The sequence below is a fragment of the Alternaria dauci genome, chromosome 9 (genome assembly GCF_042100115.1).
Source record: "Alternaria dauci strain A2016 chromosome 9, whole genome shotgun sequence".
In the NCBI taxonomy this organism is placed as follows: domain Eukaryota; kingdom Fungi; phylum Ascomycota; class Dothideomycetes; order Pleosporales; family Pleosporaceae; genus Alternaria; species Alternaria dauci.
In genome coordinates, this window is record NC_091280.1 from 1,005,449 (window position 1) to 1,025,677 (window position 20,229).

The 20,229-nt window shown below is 51.2% G+C and overlaps 4 protein-coding genes across 4 annotated transcripts; 3 read left to right on the forward strand and 1 right to left on the reverse strand.

Moving 5' to 3' along the window:
- Positions 1-284: 284 nt before the first annotated feature.
- ACET3X_009029 (uncharacterized protein) lies at positions 285-1,821 on the forward strand (the record flags this gene model as incomplete). The annotated part of the gene is made up of 4 exons (XM_069455178.1): positions 285-327; positions 380-532; positions 579-1,708; positions 1,765-1,821. The coding sequence occupies 4 exons, from the start codon at positions 285-287 to the stop codon at positions 1,819-1,821; spliced, it is 1,383 nt and encodes a 460-aa protein (XP_069303106.1).
- A 236-nt stretch (positions 1,822-2,057) lies between these two features.
- ACET3X_009030 (uncharacterized protein) lies at positions 2,058-3,160 on the reverse strand. Its single transcript, XM_069455179.1, has one exon. It carries the CDS (start codon positions 3,031-3,033, stop codon positions 2,122-2,124), a length of 912 nt encoding a protein of 303 aa, XP_069303107.1. The 5' UTR covers positions 3,034-3,160; the 3' UTR covers positions 2,058-2,121.
- A 1,110-nt stretch (positions 3,161-4,270) lies between these two features.
- Positions 4,271-5,291, forward strand: ACET3X_009031 (uncharacterized protein; the record flags this gene model as incomplete). Its single annotated transcript, XM_069455181.1, has 3 exons — positions 4,271-4,512; positions 4,565-5,030; positions 5,091-5,291. 3 exons carry the CDS (start codon positions 4,271-4,273, stop codon positions 5,289-5,291), a joined length of 909 nt encoding a protein of 302 aa, XP_069303108.1.
- A 1,634-nt stretch (positions 5,292-6,925) lies between these two features.
- Positions 6,926-10,982, forward strand: ACET3X_009032 (uncharacterized protein; the record flags this gene model as incomplete). The annotated part of the gene is made up of 4 exons (XM_069455182.1): positions 6,926-9,107; positions 9,172-9,525; positions 9,589-10,295; positions 10,344-10,982. 4 exons carry the CDS (start codon positions 6,926-6,928, stop codon positions 10,980-10,982), a joined length of 3,882 nt encoding a protein of 1,293 aa, XP_069303109.1.
- Positions 10,983-20,229: the final 9,247 nt, after the last annotated feature.

A 20,229-nucleotide genomic window follows, 5' to 3' on the forward strand; every position in this document is an offset into this window, starting at 1 on the left:
AGTTCTGTGGGCCCGCTAGGACAAGGCGTACCTTGTAACAATTCACAGTTTGCCTATTGCAGCGTCGCCAATCTCGAACTATTAGCCGAAATTGAGTGATGTTGAATGCAGGTTGGTCGTGCGCAACAGCACAACGCGGACCAATGGCCAGAAGGGTATAGCGTTGTTGGACCCCACTTTCACGAAGGCACCCACCCAGCCTTCAGCTTCATGCTGCACAACGATTATCGACACCGACACCAACAACGCTTTGAAAACTTGATGAACGTCACTTTGAACCAATCATGGGGTCCAAGTCTCCAGAAGATCATCAGCAAGGACCCGATGGTCAGTAAATTGAACAGGATGAAGGAACGAGAAAGATGCTAATACCTTTCAGGGTCCTCAGCAAACGCCGCAATTGCTATCATCAATCCGCCCAGATCAGCCGCCGCGAGTGGACTACTTCATGGCGTTCTCGAAGGCCAAGATGAAGACGGTGACGACGACGACGATAACGTGAAGCTTGGACTTGACGTAAAGAACGACGATGGTGAGCTGATGACAGTCAATTGTGATGCTACGACTGACTGCCTAAGGCGCGAAGAAGAAAAGAAAGCGTAACAAGAAGAAGACCAAAAATGTGTCGCAAAAACAGCAGACGGCGCCTCCTAGGGTTCCCCTCACCGAATTGTTCCTTGGCCAGCCATATCCGCAAGGTCAGATTGTTGAGTATACCGTCAAAGATGACAACCTGCAGCGCACTACAGCTGGCGAGCTTCGTCATTTAGCCGCCATGGAGAACATGGACGATGACTTCCTGAAAGACTATCGAAAAGCTGCCGAGGTTCACCGCCAGGTGCGCCATCATGCACAGACAATCGCGAAGCCCGGCGTGTCTATGACTCGCCTTGCCGAAGAGATTGACGATAGTGTTCGCGCACTCGTCGGCCACGAAGGCCTTGCAACCGGAGATGCACTGAAAGGCGGCCTTGCTTTCCTAACCGGGTTGTGCTTGAACAATATAGGTGCGCATTGGACACCGAACGCCGGTGCCAAGGAAGTCTTTCTCCAGCATGACGATGTGTTGAAAGTCGACTTTGGTGTCCATGTCAATGGCAGAATCGTGGACAGTGCTTTCACTGTGGCCGCCAATCCAGTTTATGACAATTTACTGGCATCTGTGAAGGCAGCTACCAACACAGGCTTGAAAGAAGCCGGAATCGATGCGAGAATCGATCATATCAGTGAGATGATTCAAGAGGTGATGGAGAGCTATGAAGTGGAGATCAAAGGGAAGATGGTCCCAGTGAAGGCGGTGCGCAACATCACTGGTCATAATATCCTACGTTATCACATCCATGGCGACAAGCAAGTTCCCTTCGTCAAGACCAAGACCTCTCAACGTATGGAGGAGGGAGACATCTTCGCCATCGAAACGTTTGGCAGCACGGGCAAGGCCTATCTTCACGATGGTGTTGGCGTCTATGGGTACGGACGCAACGAGCATGTCAGTGCCGCTGGGCTCCACCATGCATCTGCAAAGTCGCTCCTGAAGACCATTGATGAGAACTTTGGAACTCTGGTCTTCGCGCGCCGTCAACTCGAGCGTCTACCTGGTGTTGAAAAGTACCATCTCGGCATGCGAGCGCTAGTCAATAGTGGAATTGTTGAAGCGTATGCGCCGCTTGTTGATGTTGCAGGCTCCTTTATTGCACAGTTTGAACACGTAAGTCATGCTTCTTCCAAACGTATAGCTCACAACTGATTTGCTATTCCCAACAGACCGTGCTGCTTCGGCCCAACTGTAAGGAGGTTATTTCCCGAGGGGACGACTATTGAAGATTGACCGTTCGCTGAGTCATGAATGACTTCAACAGTCTCTATGACAATATTCTCCCATAGTGTTTCAACACACTTTTGATTCAATGTTTGCTAGTGACCTTTAAGACAAATCACATTCTTTTCATCAGCTCATGTGGATCATACGATGTTATTAGTGTACTCCGTGCAGAAAAAATTCAACGTTCGACGTCCGCCAAACAATACAGGTGGATCAGATCCATAAACATATATTAGTCGAGCATGGCTAAACTGAATTACTAAAGAATCGTGACCAAGGAAAAAGATATCATAGTTCGCTCATCCAAACACCAGCGCCCTAACCTCAATACTTTCTCTGCCAACTGCGCCCTCGGGTGTCCGAGGATCTGTAAAAGCTGTGTGTGGTACACGTCCCCACTGGCCTACGTTTTCGTCACTGTCAAAGCACTTGAGCAGCAGACGGTCCTCGTTCTTCATGCCAGACCAATAGTACCACTTCTGCCCCGGGTTGTATGCTACAGCTGCGGTCTGACCGTTGCGATTGGGATAGCGATGCTCGATGGGGACCAGATCGCTATCGCGCACTGTTTGGCTATCGGCGACTGCAAGTGGGTGGCTCATGACAGGCCCATTGAGTGGACGCCAAACGTTGATGATACGATAGCGACCTTGTAGGAGTTGTTCGGCTTCGTCAGGCAAGTGCAGCTTGACTCGTTCGGCGGCAGAGAAAGGTGTCTGGTCGATGTGCACGCGTTGGACGGGGGTGCGATTGCCAGTCGGTCGGCGGATCGTATGATCAAAGAGAAGCACTCTCTGTGCGCCTTGTACGTTCTGCAAGAGTAGGTTCTCCACCTCGGGATAGTATATGCGTTTTATTGCTTCATCGTCGTCGAAGTCGGCCCTGTCCAACCCGCTTTTGATGTTCTGGTATGTGTCGAAGGCGTTGTTGTCCAACGTGAACTTGTGTTCCTGACCTCGCAGGTCGTTGAGCGTGACCTCGGCCCATGTATCTCCCCAATTCCGTTGTGGCACGCCTGGGGGCGGCTCGACGTAGTTGTGTGGTGGCGCACCATCTTCTGGGGCTTTGTAAAAAGATAGCGATGCTGTGACGGGGCCGCGAGGGATGGGTAGGCCTTGGAAATTGACGTCGGAAGAGGAAGTGTTGTTGGAAGTAGGCGTCGGGTTGGAGAGTTGGTGTGCGGGTGTCGGGAGGGACGCGGTGGTTGTCATTGTGATGGCTGGGGTGCTAGGTTTGTTCGCAATTGAAATGGAAACTATACTGTGGAGAGCTTGCAAATGCAGAATCGTGGAGGAAGATCGCGGTTTGCTGGGTTAGTGGCTGTATGGTAAGTTGCTTGGGTATGGACTGGGGACATGGGCAGCTTAAATGCAGTTATATGCGCCTACGCGATTAGAAATGCTTCCTACTATTGAGGTGTCAGGACGCCCTTCATCCGCCGATGCTTCCCCTCATTCGACATCTCTGTAGCGATGATGCCATAGCTCTATTCCCGAGGCCAAAGCTGTGTTACTAATGCCCTGTCGTCCAATGATCGCCCACACGCTGACAAAATACACGTATTGCGTGCTGGACAGAACCATTTGTCAATGCGCGTATATTGTTATAATGGTTAAGATGTTGATCCGCAACTGTTCGTGTGGTTTCTAAGCCATTGACAAAGCAGATGGGCCGAGCGCCCGGAGAGGGCGCGGGGAATATTCGGAATGATGATCGCGTCATAGCCGCCGATGTGTGGCAGCTCAACACCATCACATTTCCTTTCACTTCCAGGCATTCACACTGAGGCATTGCTGATACGTAGAGATCACCCGAATACTAAATCGTATAATATATAGTGTAGCGTTGAATACGTCCCAATGCCACGCCTAGAGACAATCGAAGCCATGTGGCTCTACATACGACGCGACAACGATAGCTTCACAGCGCCCGCAGTTGTCCAGATCAATGGTAGTCTTGATTGCAGGACGAATGCACCTCGACTTTCCACAATGCAGGCAAGTACCAGAGTCTAGCACATTTAATGGCATCTGGCACATGGCAACTGCATCTACCTTTAGCTCGCTCCTGGCCGTGAGAGCCGTGCCTCAAGCATTAGTCGATGCTAAGGTGTGCTATTTGTTGGTGGCTTGCGCTTCTAATATGGGGAAAGTGGAATTTCGATACTTGCGTGCGCTCATAGTATGCATCGATCTGTCGCGCCAGTGCTCAATTCATTGGACCCCATCTTGGAGTACCCATGCGTCGTCTCAACGTCATCATGTTCGTATGTCAACTGTGACATCGTTCCTCCACCTTTAAGTCGCATAAAGGAAGCAGCCATTACAACCATATTTCAAAATGCTCAGACTCTTCTCAAGAAGCTTTCCCACAGCTACCAAATCTATTACATCCACAACACGGACAAATCAATTCATTCCAAGGACCACTTACCAAATCGTCAGAAATATGGGTAACGGCAAGGCCAACACCGAGGACCTCAAGGGCTCTAAGCTCTTCGACGTTTCTCACGTCACCGCTCTCGTTACTGGTGGAGGAACTGGAATCGGCTTGATGATCACACAAGCGCTGGTCGCAAACGGTGCAAAGGTCTACATCACATCCAGACGCGATGAAGTTTTGAAGAAGACAGAGGAGTTGTACAGTGGTGGTGGCTCGGGCCAGATTATCCCTCTTCAGGCAGATGTTAGGTAAGCACAATCATGTCCGCTCTATGAAGAGTACGACACTAACAATACCAAGCGAAAAGGATGATGTCAAGCGCCTCTACGACGAGATGTGTCAAAAAGAGCCAAAGGGAATCCAAATCCTGGTCAACAACGCGGGTATCGCTCGTGATGACAACACCAAATTTTCCGCAAATGGCCAGCCAGACATGGAGGACGCCCAAGCCATCTCCGACCATTTCCTCAAGTCTCAGCCCGAGAACTGGGCCGACACCATGAAGACTAACGTCGGAAGCATCTTCTGGATGTCAATGACCTTTTTACCTCTATTGGCCAAGGGTGGCCAGGTGACTCCTGGGTACACTTCGCAAGTCATCAACGTAAGCAGTATCTCAGGGTACATGAAAGGCAGCAGCAATGGCCAGTTCTCCTACGCGTCTAGTAAGGCAGCCGCCACACACCTAAGTCGTATGCTTGCAACAACCTTTGTCGGAACCAAGGTGCGGGTGAACACTATCGCTCCTGGTGTCTTCCCAAGTGAGGTATGTAGCCTTACTCCGCATAGCTTACCATTACGTTGTTTGAGCTAACACCACATCCAGATGACCACTGGCTCTTCCGACGAGGATAACAAGAGCCGCATCGAATCTGGGATGAGCAACCCTGCAGGCCGTCCTGGTGCTGACACTGACATGGCTGCGACGGTTCTCATGCTGGCTGGACCAGGTGGTGTGTTCTACAACGAGCAGGTCTTGTACCCTGATGGCGGAAGCACGCTCTCGCAGCCCGCAGCGAGGGCTTAGTTGTCTACCACCCGTGAGCAGCCTTACGGGAATGAGATCATAGACCAGATAGCGTGCTTTTAATGAAACAGTAGTACTTCAGGCTATTTGTTATCGTGTGTTGTGGTAGTTCATTGTCATATGTTTTTCCACCAAGTACTTTTCGCGTTGTGCCCCACCATGCCGAAGTGGTCCGACAACCCCACCACAAGTGCAAATTCTTTCACGTTGCACAGCTTCTACGTATGCCGATGACAAGATCGAAATTCTGGTTGCTGCATTGAAGATGATGTAAACAATCATGAATATATTTAGATTAAAAGAAAAAGTCCTCATCAATCAAACAACGGCCTAATGGCCCAATGGCAAGGCGCTTGACTACGATTCGTTCGATATCAAGAGATTCCAGGTTGTAAGTAACACTCAACAGATCAGTCCGTTCGAACACAGACACTGACGATCATCCAGCGACCCCTGGTTAGGTCATAATACGTTGTACTCGATATTTCTTTTTGCTGTTTTCTGTGACATATAACCTTGTCGCAACACTGACGTATCACCTGTTTCTCCGAGCAGGATTCGGCCATATTTTTGCTTGGCCCTTTTTTCATTGCTAGCTCTAAAGCAATCATCCACACTCACAGCCTTGCAGGGTTGTACGTGGATATATAATCTTGGCATACAATCAGGTAGGTTGTACAATTCGTACAAATTCTGCGACGGGAAGAAGTGCTAACATCACTGTCATAAGGCAAGAGTAGGCAACACAAACCAAACATTGGATCAGATGATACTTGGCCAGTCGGATTGCCATGCTTGAACAGGGAAGGGAGATGCGAGATATTGACGAGATGCGTGTTGTAGGCTTCGTCGGAAGCGCTAGCTCATAGAATTAGGTCCTACACTGGATAAGTCATAGGCCGATACATGAGACAGTACGATTATCCGTGCTTTAATATACTTGAAAGTACACAGCCGTATATACAAAGTGAGACTTGTTCCGCCATGTGCCACGAACTACACGCCAGGCGGCCGCTACCGACATTCCCTGGAGAACATAAGGGACGACAGGCTTCTTGTACCTGTTGTCTAACAAGAAGCGTTCAATGGTACCATGTTATATTGATTGCATCTGTTTGGTGAAAGGGTGATGGTGCCATGCGGAGAGTCGTGGTAGCCAACCGAGGAAAGTGCGGAGTCGGCCCAGTCAGCTTTCGTTAAAAGGCGACTTGGCACCCCGAGTGCGGACCTTTTCCAGTAAGCAGCAAGGGTAGGTGTGCGTGATCGCCGCAGGGCAGGAAGCCGGTAAACCTCAGACGCGACACGATGCTGCAGCGACACGACCGTAGAGTTGCACGCGCACCGTACCGAAACGAAGGCCGATGGTGAAGTACTTTTTGATCGAGTTTGATCTACAATGACGCCATGTTGTAGATCCCGGCGAGAGCGTGGAGCCGCCACCCAGCGGACCGAGACGCTTTTCAGTCATCATAGCTAGAGACGCAGCGTCTAGGCCGTGGCTGCGCTAGCTTTCCAGGTAGCAGTGGAAAGCGGAAGTAATCCTCGTTTGTACCGATAGCACCCAGACGTCTGTTCAATGCGCCGGCCGTGTGTCTTGTCGTCCTCTCCGCCCATCCTGCTCTGCGCCGCGTGAGATGGCCTCGAACGGGCAGCTACTTGCGCTCCACAACTACTACGGGACAACCGGCCATGTCTCGCACCCACCGCTGGCTGCCTGCAAGCCCAAGCTGCAGGCAACAGAGCGAGATTTGGCATCTATCACGCTCCTCGACGCCCTCGACCACGACGACCGCCCTTCATTCGCAATCGAAACCTGTCCGTGCCCGCGCCGCGGCGACGAAACGCTCGACCTTGTGTATGCGAACACGGCACTGCACGCCGTCAACGGACTGCTGGCCAGGATATCGGGCAACGATGCGACGAGCTTGTTCACCGAGAGCTCGGCTGCGCAGCTCGCCTTTAGAGATTGGGTTCGTGGGCATGTGAACGAGGGCGACCAACAACGGCGCGGCAACGCGTATGCATTTGAAGCGCACACATGGAACGCCACAGTCCTGGGGCGATACAAGATCGTCAGCGGAGTGCCGACGCGCTTGCTGTGGGTGGACGCTGCACCGGGAGGAAAGAGCCACCGCACCATCATGCCCGAGCCGAACGCACCTCGAGGCCGGCTTCGCGCCGACGCTCTACCCATCAAACCCCAGCTGTCCCTCGCCCAGGCACCCCAAATGCCTGAGCCTGGCACCAGCTGTTCTCCCGACGCAACCGCAACCAACAACATATCTTTCGACTGTACTTCGCATGTGCTCACGGGCGGCGTGAGAGCCAGCCCGCACATCGACTACTTCCGCAGTGTCGACTGGGCCAAGACACCGTTGGGACCAATGACTTCATGGCCCTGTGATTTGCGCTGCATAGCAAACACAGTACTGAGCAACAATGTACCCGCTGTCATATTCTGGGGTGACAATGTCATCATGTTGTACAACGAGCCCTATGTTCAGCTGCTTGGCAGCCTCCATCCCTGCATGGGGGAGAGCGTTCGTATCATCGCACCCGATCACTGGTCTTCTTTCCAACCCATGGTCGACCACGTCAAAGCCACTGGCGAATCCATAGCCGAACCCGATATGCTGCTCTTCATAGAGAGGGATGGCCTTGTCGAAGAGACGCACTGGTCCTTCCAATTCGTACCTATATTGAACGCCGACGGCCAAGTAACAGCCTACTACCAGACCTTCTACGAAGTTTCGAATCATCGTATTCTCGAACGCCGCATCTCTAGCCTTGTCGCCCTGGGAACCGAAAGCGCAAACGCGAGAGATTTCCCGTCGTTTTGGGATACTACGTTGCGTTCTCTAAGCTTAAATGACAAGGATGTACCGTTTGCTCTGTTGTATGCTGCCGAGCGACATGTTAGCGCTCAGATACCCTCCATGTCGTCACCGGGCAGCATTCCCCCACTGGAGGGTTGCGTCCTCAAGGGCACCATTGGCGTTTCCGTCGGCCACCCCATCGCGCCTGCGACTGTCAACATCAATCAGGACTCTTACATTCTGCACACGTATCTAAGTCGGGCTGCCAAATCTGGAAAAGCCACTGTTGTTCATCTCGATGATCTCCCTGCTCCGACAACGGCATTGGAAGGCATTGACTGGCGAGGATATGGTGACCCTTGTCGTACGTTGGTCATATGTCCTATTATCCCTACGACAGGAAACCAAGTAGAGGGCTTCCTCATAATAGGCATCAACCCCCGCCGGCCTTTCGACAGTGAGTACCAGCAATACCTCCAGGTCATGGTGCGATTACTTGCTACCTCTCTCGCGTCCATTGTTCTTTTCGAAGACGAAGTCCGTCAGAGGCAAAAGGCTATCACCCAAGCTGCTCAGATTCAAGAACATCTCATGGCTCAGATCCAGCTCAAAGAGAGCAAATTTCAGCGCTTCGCGGAACGGTCTGATGTAGGCATCTTCATCATCGATCCGACAGGCACCTATACATATCGAAACCAACGCTGGTACGATATGTTTGAAGTTGCATCTGCTGACGACAACGCGACCGAGGCTTGGTACCGGATCGCTTTCGCAGAGGATGTGCCCTACTGCCAATCCATATTCTCGAAGCTCGTCACCAACCATGAATCTGTTTGCTTCGAACTACGTACGAGGATGCCATGGGTGCCGCCCTCTGAGTCTAATGAGCCACAATCTGAAGACACCCAGCACTTCAAATGGATCCTATGCTCAGCTTACCCTGAACTGAGTCCGAACGGCGAGCTTGAGGAAATCGTTGGAAATGTCACGGACATATCAAGTAAGGCGCTTGCGAGCAGAAACCAAAACTGAAACGTATACTGACTTTGCAAACCGCACTCCAGAACAGAAGTGGGCCGAAGGTATTCAAAAGATTCGCACCGACAGTGCGCTTCAAGGGAAACAGCACCTAGAGCACTTTCTAGACACGACGAGTCACGAGATGCGAAATCCTCTCAGCGCCATCATGCAGTGCGCTGATTCCATCACATCGTCTTATCCCCAGGATGATCGCCATGGTGAACAGGGTATTACACCAAATGAATGGGCAGCTTTCATAGCTTCCACCCTGGACGCTGCCCAGACCATAGGGGTTTGCGCGACCCACATGAAGCATATCGTCGATGACATCCTCACCATCTCTAAACTTGATTCCGGTCTTCTAGACATGACGCCGGTGATTGCGCAGCCCGAAAGCGGTAAGTCTTTGATGCATGAACGCATATCAAACATACACTGACCTAGCATCTTTATCACTGAAGTGGCAAAACATGCAGTAAAAATGTTCTCCGCTGAGGCAAAAGCTGCCGGCATCGACCTTGTGTTAGCCGTGGACAAATCGTACCGAGACATGGATATCGATTGGGCGTCTCTGGACCCAACGAGGGTGTTGCAGATCCTCATCAACCTACTCACAAATGCCATCAAATTCACGCGCTTGGAATCGACTAAGCGAGTCACAGTCACCCTCACCGCAAGTGCAACTGAGCCCGTTTCATCGCCTGTAGGGATACAGTTCAACGATGAAAGACTGGTGGAACAGGACTCCCGCTTGGAAGATGACTGGAAAAGCGTGCAAGAGCTATTTTATCTCCAATTCTCTGTTACTGATACGGGACGCGGTCTTTCTGATGAGGAGAAACGTAGCCTCTTCACCCGCTTCTCGCAAGCCTCACCTCGCACGCACATACACTACGGCGGGTCCGGCCTTGGGCTTTTCATATCGCGCCGTCTCACCGAACTGCAAGGCGGTTCGATTGGTGTCGCTAGTGAATCTGGGAAAGGCAGCACGTTCTCCTTCTACATCAGATCACGTAGAGCCAAACCAATGATGGCTCGGAAAGGCAGCTTACCCCATGTTTTCCCTGAAGATATCAAACACAGACAGCCCACACCGCTCGTAGGCCTGGCACGCCCGTCTCCTCCAATATGCAAACCCATAAGCGAGGATAGTCCACGATCCGACTCTGTGAGTCCAAAAGCAAGACGCCAATATATACAGTCAAGGCCATCGCAGACTGAACATTCTCATGTTCGTCCCGAAGCTCTTGGGCTACCAGAAGGTCCCAACCTACAGGAATTGAAGCGCACAAAGAGTATACCAGATACGCTCCACGTTCTTGTAGTAGAAGATAACCTCATCAATCAGCGTGTTCTCGCTAAGCAACTACGCAATCTGGGATGCGTTGTCAGCGTCGCCAACCATGGTCAGGAAGCTCTTGATTTCCTACCAAAGACCACGCTCTGGAACAAAGATCACCCCATGTCGGACTCGATTGCACTAAAGGAAATCTACCACATCCCATCCACAGAGCCTATACCTAGTGGCTACAACGATGTCTCACCTGTTGAGCTGAACCTCATCCTGATGGATTGGGAAATGCCCATTATGAACGGGCTTACGGCCGTTGCAGAGATAAGAAAACTCGAGGAACAAGGTTTATTGAGGGAGAGAGTACCAATCATCGGGGTCACTGCGAATGTGCGCCAACAACAAATCGAACAGGCCATGGCTACAGGCATGGATGACGTTGTCGGTAAACCCTTTAGGGTTGCTGAACTGCTAGTGCGGATGAGAGGGATCGTTGCGGGGATGGGGCCTGAAGGCCCAAATGGCAATGCGCATAGGATGGAGGGGTATACAAGCTTCGGGTGAAGCAAGAGCGGCCCGATTTCGACACACGAAAGACGAATCAGTGTTGAATGGCTGCGGATTAGAGGTTCAGCTACCACTCTAACTGTATTGACGTTAGGGAACCTCTGACTACCTTGGGGGCCTATCACGATACTGGACCACCTAGGCCGCTCATAATTGCTCTGGGGATCATGATCAACAGTTTGCATTGCTGAGACAGAATCGCGAAACGAACAACGTCGATCTCCCGCTTGTATAGCTCAAGGGAAACGATTTGGCGGGCTACCGCAGGTAGAAGCAGTACCTCTACCCATCCACCCAGCCAAAAGAATTTGTCGCCACTGGCAACTCGGAAATTACAGTACATTTGCCTCTGCGGATGTTATTAGAGGAGGTGTGGCTATAGTATCGTCAACGGTTCAGAGTGTTCCGTACAACGTCGTTAAAAGTACAAATTGGTGACGGAAACGTGGTCACCTGTGGTGCGGCGAAGACAGTGGGTATGAAGAGGAGGAGTGAAGAAAGATAGGTAGTGGTCATGCGACAGGACTCTGAAAACCTATGGGCCAATAACCATATATGTATTCATATGTGTCCACATCCTCCGTTGTGAAATCCTATGCGGACTATGGAGTCACATATTGTGTCCGTTCCACGACGCATCAATCATCTCGATGGTAACCCAATGCACCCTTCGATTTCGCTGGAGCTAGTCTACTTTGGGCTACCAGCTAGTTTACCCAGACTCCAGCGAAACGAACCAAATCCATTTCATTAAACCGTTCCCCGAAAGAAAAAGTTGTGACGATTCCCATACAAACCAGAGCTCCAGCAGAGCAGACCCAGAGGCACGTTCTACACTCTCGTTTCACAACGTGACACTTTAGCGTTTTGGCGCGACGTGTTTCGTGTCTAGTCCTGATTTGGTCTAACTGCGCTGCGTCGAAGAATCAACGTCTGGACCCAACGAATTTTGTGGCATCCACAACTTCAGTCTGCATTTCGTTGACGGAACCAGACGGCCTCATAGCTTCTCGCCACCTTTTTTAACCGGTGTCTGCTTCGACGTCTTCGTAGCATGTTAATCATCCACGTCCGTTGCTAGCGAATCTCTTTCCCACTCCTCATCGTCTTCAGCATAAATGATGCGCTGCCGCTCCCTCGCCTCACAGATTTCTGCTCTACAAAGCGGACAGCAGTTGCTATTCTTCTCGATGCCGTTGATCATACTTCTCAAACAATGTTTGTGGAACATGTGACCACACCTAACCTTCCAAGCCACTGTACTCGACCTACGGACGGCGAAAGATTCCAAACAAACCGTGCAGGAGGCGTCAGTCCTAGGCTGGACCGGTCTAGCAACGTTTTTGACTAGAATGCGAGGCCCTGTCGCTTCAAACTCAACGTCGCTCAACTCGTCGGGGTCGTAATCTTGCCAATCCTCTAGAATGTGGTCGGGGACAACCAGGCCTTTATTTTGACCAGGTACATAGTCTGGTTGTGGCGATGCAGCTGGATCGGTAATCATGCCGAGTTCAAGATGGCGGAAAAGCTCTATTGCTTCAGAAGGCTTATCCTGGAAGCCTCCTTCCACACAGCGCAGTAGCCATTTATACATTTCCCAGTTCAGGTACCCTCTTTTTGTGCTTTCAAGCAATTTTTTCGCCCGCAGTACTACAGCATCTTGGATAGTCCGATGGTTGGTTCTCGAACAGCGTATGCGGGCATGTAGTGGGATGTGGCTCATCGGGTCAGCGAACATGCGGGATAGCTGATTCACTCGATACTCTGCAAGCGCCTCTACTACTTGTGCACTGGGTGCATAATCTGTCTTCTTGAAAAGGTCGCAAACGTAGGCGACGTGGTGCACAAGGAAGAGGACGACAGTGTCGGTAACCCCGCTTTTGCCGTCACCTATACCGTTTGTCGGAACCAATAAGTCAGTGGTCGGCTCGTCGACGCCACTCGGCCGGTCGTAATATTGGGGTTGCTCTGCCACCAGCCTAAAAACGAGATCTGTGAACTGCCCATCGTAACCGAATTGCAACGACTGTAACAGGAAATAAGTGTGTTGGTCGACACGTAGGCCCATGAAGACTTTTTCGCCGCGCCGATTTTCCTGTGATAGATAGATATAGTTGAATAGCTCGTCACGTCGCTCCATCAACTCCTGCCAGATTCGGTTGAAGAACCCAGACGGCGTCGAGACACGCTCTCGTGGGCGTTTGATCCACATCGAGAGAGCTAATTTGCGGGAATCGTCACCTTCTGCCTTATGGCTCATCGCAGCGACGAGAATATTGTCGTAGGTACAAAGTATGCTGGTGCGAGCTTCGTGTGTGTCTTCCGTTGCAGTGAGGAGAGTGTGTAGGTATTTTAGAGGCGTTGGAAACTGTCCCACCGGACTGGAAGATCCCATGATCGCGGATTTAGGTGGTTGAAGTTGAATGTTCACTGTAATAGATAGGATGAGTGTGAGTGCTCTCCTATATATATTTGTCTGTTCTCAAAGCTCTGCAATGCTTTGTCCCATAGCTGTGAGTGAAGAACACAGACTTTGTGAAATATCTGTCGAATGGCGTTTCATCAGCCTTTGTGCGATTCTACCTCCCAGAGCGAAGTTTCACATCCAACTTGTCACAGGGAGCGCTTCTGGTAGAAATCGTTCCATGGCCAAGGACCGCAAGAGCAGCGACGGCAATACCTGTTAGAAACAATCTTGGAATGCTCTTTTGGAATAGGTGTTTGAAAGGTATACTGGAAATCAGCACAATGAGCATCTTCGGTTGGTGAGCTGTGAAAAAAGCGAGAGTTTGTCACACAATGTGCCAGTGAGTACAAATACGATCTGTTAGTCTGGTGTTTACCTTCGCTCTTGCAATGCACAGCCATGGTAGCTGGACGCAAAAAATCTCAGATACTGAGCAAAAAAAGCTTAGCTTGGTGAACGCATCGAGGGTAGGGATTCCCAATCCTTTGTATATGAGTCCAACTTGTTACGCACCATTTTGCCTCTTTGCAAAGGACAACACTGTCCGTCGTTCGGATCATATCATGTATTGGACAGGCAGTCTAAACTTACTGAAGTCTTGCAGGTGAGATTGAGGGCGCCTTCAAGACGATTGCGCTGCCGGTGAAGAAAGAAGCCCCGCAAATATCTGTACGTTTGACACAGTGGCGCACCACAAAGTGAAAGAGAGGTTTTACCCACTATGCGACGCTCACTTAAATTCTGCTGGCTGTAAAGAGTTTTCTTTCGCTTAGCCCAAACTCGAATTTAGTTACACAGGCTTACTCGTCACAACACTCCCAAGGTTCAGTCGAAAAAGGATTCGGATCCTCCAAAAACTCGGCAGAAATGGAGAGGGTATCCGTTCCTCCGACAGTAATACCAATGACCCATCTAGAGACATGTCTCCGCCATTTGCGAGGATATTTCGAGGCGACCACCAGGATTCTGAGTTCCTACTGCGATTTGCTCGGTTTTTGTCTATCATACCAGGCCATCGATTCCGATGCAACACGCTCGATGATCAAGCGGTTAGTGTCTGAGCAATGGGCCGAGTTGCGGTCTGGCTTACCTGACCTACCGACGGGGACGGTCAAGGTGGTCTTGCCAACTTTTAATATAATTTGGGATGAAGTCGCTGCAGTTCTTGACGCTGTCCTGCTTCTAGATCCAGCCAAGTACAATCTGGAGTTTGGGGAACAACATGTCGACTACTACGGTCTGGTGGTCGACCCCAGCATCATACTAATATGCGACACTCTTATGAATCTGTCATCTGACTTCGAGGATTGGATCATGCACATTATCAACTCTCAACCGCGCTATAATGATGTTCCAGATGATCTTCAAGATCAGCTCAAGGCACGTCAGTTGCTGGGAGCCAACACTATCCCCGAAATGGCTCGGATGATCACCGCAAATCCTCTTGATTACAAGGAGATCGAGAGTGAAATTGCTCACTTCGCCGGACTCGTTCAGGTTACGATTGATCATCACCAAGAAATGAGATGGTTCTCAATGGGTCATCCTTCTCTCAACGACTACCTCAACGAACTAGTAGATCATCATCGCTCCCTGATCTCCGACCCCTTCTCAAAACTGTCTTTGGCACTACGTCAGAGATTTGCATCGTGCGATATCCGCGGTACAGCGAGGCTGCTAGTATAAGATGCGACGACTCTCTTGAACCGGTCATTTTACACCGCCCGCGGCCATTCTTGGGACATGTTCAAGAACTTCGTCGACGGTCTCATGCACGTTGTTAGTGCGCTTGGCTCAGTGTGCCTTGGTCATGTACGAACAGCGCTCTCCATGATCCGATTAGATTGTTTCCTGGATCCAAACGCTACAAGAGATGATACATGGATATGGCTACCTGAAGAAAGGGACGATGAGCACGAGTCCGATGGCGAATTTGACCTAGACCATCTGCCAGAAGTCTACTTCGAACCTATCGGGCCCGTTATCAAGGCCGAACAGTACGCCTTCGCCGTCACCAAGATTTCTGATCTTCTTGGAGAAGACTGCACCATCTGCCGTGATGTGCTCAACGTCCATGAGACTGTACGCGACGAAGTCCCGGTCAGAATTGATTGTGGTCACGCCTTCCACTACGGCTATCTGAGTACTCTGATCAACGGTATCTCTAGATTTTCTAATCTATGTCCCAATTGCCGGTACATGGTGTGTCCTCGAAGGCCAAATCGGCTGAAGGACGCTGAAGAGCTTGAGAGTGCGCAAATTCTGGGGGAACCAGATGAAACAGAGCCAGGGCGCTTCCTTCAGGACAGGTATGGTGATGTGATTATGACGGATGAATAAAAATCCGGTCGACGCAGCATAGCGAAGCAAAAGACCGGGTGAGTGTCACGAAAAGTCGAGATGGATGTATCTTCGGCACCTAATTAGGTGCTGGATCAATAGCCCGACAGTTACCACATTGTAAATCGTAGTGGTAAAACCTTCAATATTCACATGTACAAATCTTTCATGCACATCAACTCATCCGTGAAGTACGCCAAAAAAAAGTTATCCTGTTTTACCATTGTCCACCCACAGTGATCATTCTGACGAATAGCCGTGTTCGAGATATTCAAATTTCATCAGCTTAAAAGTTGGATATTCCATCTAAGGCTACTTTGTCAAATGTCAGCCAAAAAGATCTGCAACGCTCACTATGGTAAATTCGGCGAGCATGCCGGAAATTCAAGGCTAGATTTCCATTTCGTCATGCAAGTCGATGGAGAAAAGATTTGGTCCGAATGTGCGAACCGGGTTTGTCCAGTCCACGAAGCAAGGTCTTCTACTCTCACATCTGGATCAAGGCGACGTGGCAATGGAGACAAATCGCCTGATCAAGAACGGGGTACAGCGGTCCGTTTAGGTTTTCGCTTGGTCTAATATGTCGTAGACGAGCTCATCGTTGAGTCCAAGTGATCATGTTGGCGATCTCCGCTATAATCATGTGCTTTTGCGGCACAGCGGAGCTCGAACTTCCGAACAACGCTGTGTGACAGAATCTGTCGGTCTGACTGCGGCACATTTCTAACAAGAAGTGATGAGCGGCAGTGGCGGCGTGCTCGCATGGGGCACAGCATGTGAGAGATCGGAACGCAGCGCTTCACCGTTGCGGACGTTCCCGAGAGGCGCAGTTGGTTCTACTTAGACTGAAACGCGATGATGGACAAGTTCTCTAGAGTTGAGCCTAGATAGCTGCGCCGTATTTCATATATGGTTGGAGGCCAGATGCTTCGCCGTACATATGCGACTGTGCCGTAGAGTTTGTAACTGCAGGACGCGAGTGCTTGAATATGGTACTCACAACATGTCCTCTAGCCAATAATCGTATTTATGGCGATCGATAGTCGGAAAGTATTGGTCTTGTAGAAAGAGGCAGAGAATTGCTTTCGGACCGTCATGTTGATGCGCAGACGTGTTGCTTGCGATGCATTAGCGCACTTGTGCTTCAAATTTCCTACCATGTGATGGCCATTACTGCAGCCTTTGGTGATGATACATCGGAGATTCAGGATGTCTCACTTCGTGACAAATAGCCACATCACCGTCCAGAGATATGTGCGAACCCAACTCAGAGGCTTCATCTCTAGAAGGCATATTGTTCCTTCCGACCGTATATGTAGCCGATGGACTGACAACTTAGTCTTCATCAATTTCCGACTATGCGGCATCCAGTCACACGTGGTCATTTTGTCGTTAGGGTGGCAGGCGCTATTCAACAACCGTATCTGCGACCGCTGGTAGTGCATTTGAGGGTTTCAGTCTGTGATGTTGGCCATCGGTTCGGCCGAATGTACATCTAAGCGCCGGTTTTTGCCACTGCGATTGGTACGATTTCTAATATCGATAGTGTAGTCGAGTTGGTTCCCGACCCAATAGCTGGCCAGAGTGCTGTTGCGACACGCGAAGACAGAATATTTTCTCGGAGGTATTTCTCATTGGTTGGAAAGAGGTAAGCTGCAGTAGTCAGGCGGCAGTGTAGGAAGTAGTAGGAGTGCAGCGCGCTCTAAGCACATGGAAAAGGCAAGAAGAGGCTAGTGAACTGCGCATGCAACTGACCAGAGATTGTAAATCATGAAGCATTGCCACGGCCAATACCTCGAATTAGTAGCTTCACATAGGGCTGAGCTACGTGGTCTGCATGAGGCTCCGACATCCAGGCAAGAGTTCTGATGGTGTAATGGGAGAGGACGAGACAGTGGTGGCTTGCTCGGCGGCGCTTACAGGTTTTGTGGTTGGGGGGCTTGCGTCGGCTACGGCTTACGCATTCTACATTATTCATCCAGTCGGCGGAGGACCACAGGGCAGGAGTTCACAATGTACAACTCCGTGGACGCCGACCAGGGACATGTATCTGCCAGTGACGGGAGCATGCTTGAGAGGAACAAGTGGATGCACGGTATTCCGGGCATGGCGGAGCCAGGCACGTGCAGGCGCAAAACAAGTTGCGATAGCATGCGGCTGCTTGCAGACCTTGTTCTGGTGCATGCACGGCTCTATCGGGGATTGGAAGTTGATTGCTAGTATACATGGTGCCGTCATTGCAACGAACGATGCAGATGTCGCGATGAGGAGCTGGGGGGTGTGGTGGCAGTTTTTGGCGAGGCAGACTTTGTTGGTTCAGCCTCATGGAGGATTAGGCGGAAGGCTAGACATGTGGGTGGAGCTAACTTTAGCAACGGGAGGGAACGGCACTAGGCTTGTTTGGGCACACACTTGGTGCGACTGCCCCCGCACGAAATGTGAAAGATAGATATGTCCAGCCGTGTGATGGCGGTGAGGCTGTGATGGTTTGGCGCATGATGAGGTAGGAGACATGTAAATGGACTGACATAGAAGCCGCTGCACATACGTGCGTGTTGCATATCGCAATATTGAGCGATGCAGACCAGGTAAGCGGCAGTGGGTGGGTGTAGGCCGATGAAGGATCAACTACGCAGCCGAATCAGATAGCTTTCGCGACAGAAGTGGTGCTCGCACGTGCCTCGCCGTGATTGCATCCTGAGATCAAGCCATGCCCGTTGCAACGGGCATTATCTGCAGCCTGAGGGATCCTACTGGAATTGTCCTGCCGTGTGATACCTGCCTCCTCTTCCCAGCGACCTGATTGCGGGGACGCCGACGATGCCAACACAGCATGGCTTCGTACGTCATTTCGGCGAGCGCGACAGCGACACAGTGACCATGATCTGATGGCGTACACCATCCCCAGATACTCCAAGCGGGAAGCCATTCGTTGTAGATCTGTGATGAGTACTGCCGGGACGACTTCGGTATCTTTCCTGACCTCACGGGAGGAGAGCCAGCCTAGCTAGAGCAACCGCCTGAGTCGCGCCATCTGCGGGTCGCGGCAAACAGCTCTCGACCTTCCTGTCTCACCCTGACCCACCAGCGATGCTCCACGCGAGGCAGTCCTCCCTAGACTTTGGACAACAGCCCAGGCATGGTTGTGACGAGACTAGGTAACTCGGACGGCTGGCACGTGCCTTTCATTTCTCAACATCCCCCACTAAACCATCGCGCTTTGAACCTTTCCGGGCGGGCCAACGGTGATCATTGGCCTTCTCGTCGTCGCAGAGAGCCTTGGATTGGTCATGTCGCAGCGCACAGGTCTTTGTCGGACGACGTTGATTGTCTAGCCCTACGGCTATTGAGCATGGAGCTCATGGCCCGCCACCTGTCAACAAACTCCAGCATCGTGGAGAGGGGCCACAGCTGCAAGTCAAGTCAAGTTATCTCGCTTGGTTTTGTCGCTGTACACCCTAGACGCGCTCATCAGCCGATGCGACCCAAGACCTTGACAGCCTCCAACCCAGACACGTGCCGAAGCGTGGAGCCTGCCGGATCGAGTTTTGCATTCATCGAGATTACCGGCTATATTGCGTCTTACGCCCCCATTGAGCAAGCAATGTCGTCTATTCTGACACATCCGGCTCGACTTTCACCGCTTCAGTTTCAGCGTCTTCGACAAGCGCTCAAGGGACAGCTCCATAGCCTGCGGGACGTTGCAGTTCATTTCCCACCACACTAATCTGAAGTGGTACTATTAAGCGATTCTGCCGGCTGGCAGCCTCGCGCAAAGATTGTGGGAGCGAGCGAAACCCGACCCGCCCACCCAACGCTTGAACCAAAACAGCAAATGGCATGGTCTTTCTTGCTAATGGAACGGACAAGGTTGTTGCTGTTCAGTGAATCGCGAGAGCCGCCGACGGAGCATTGCAAACTTCATGAGCCGCCAAAGCATATCGACTTGGACCTGGATTACGCGCCAACGACAAGCTACTAGCTGCTGAACATAACCCACCACACAGGCTGCGATTCGTCTGCCCATGTTAGACTGCAGATTGCTTACCAGGGTCATCGCCATTACCCATCGTCTCGGTTGCGGAGGAGCTGAGCCATCATGAAACCGACAGCGGTCCTGGCCCGACAATCAGGCTCGCCAGCGCCCAAACGCGCAACAAGCTGGTCGTCCCATGTGCAGTCGACAGCCATCGTCAATCTGAAGGCGGCTCTGCCGGCTGGAGTTATCCGCATGGGGGGTTTTGAGTTGCAAGTCTCTGATGTGCAACTGCAGGAGCTTGAGCCCTGGAAACCGGTGAAGCCTACGTGACGTGCGTGATGCAGTCGTCCTCTGTGCCAAGCAAAACGCGTCGACCCTCATCAAATCCTCGGTCGTCCCCCATGCCTGTGCAAACCAGTGCAAATCAATGCAAAAGTGGGCGCCATCGTCGTCAGGCG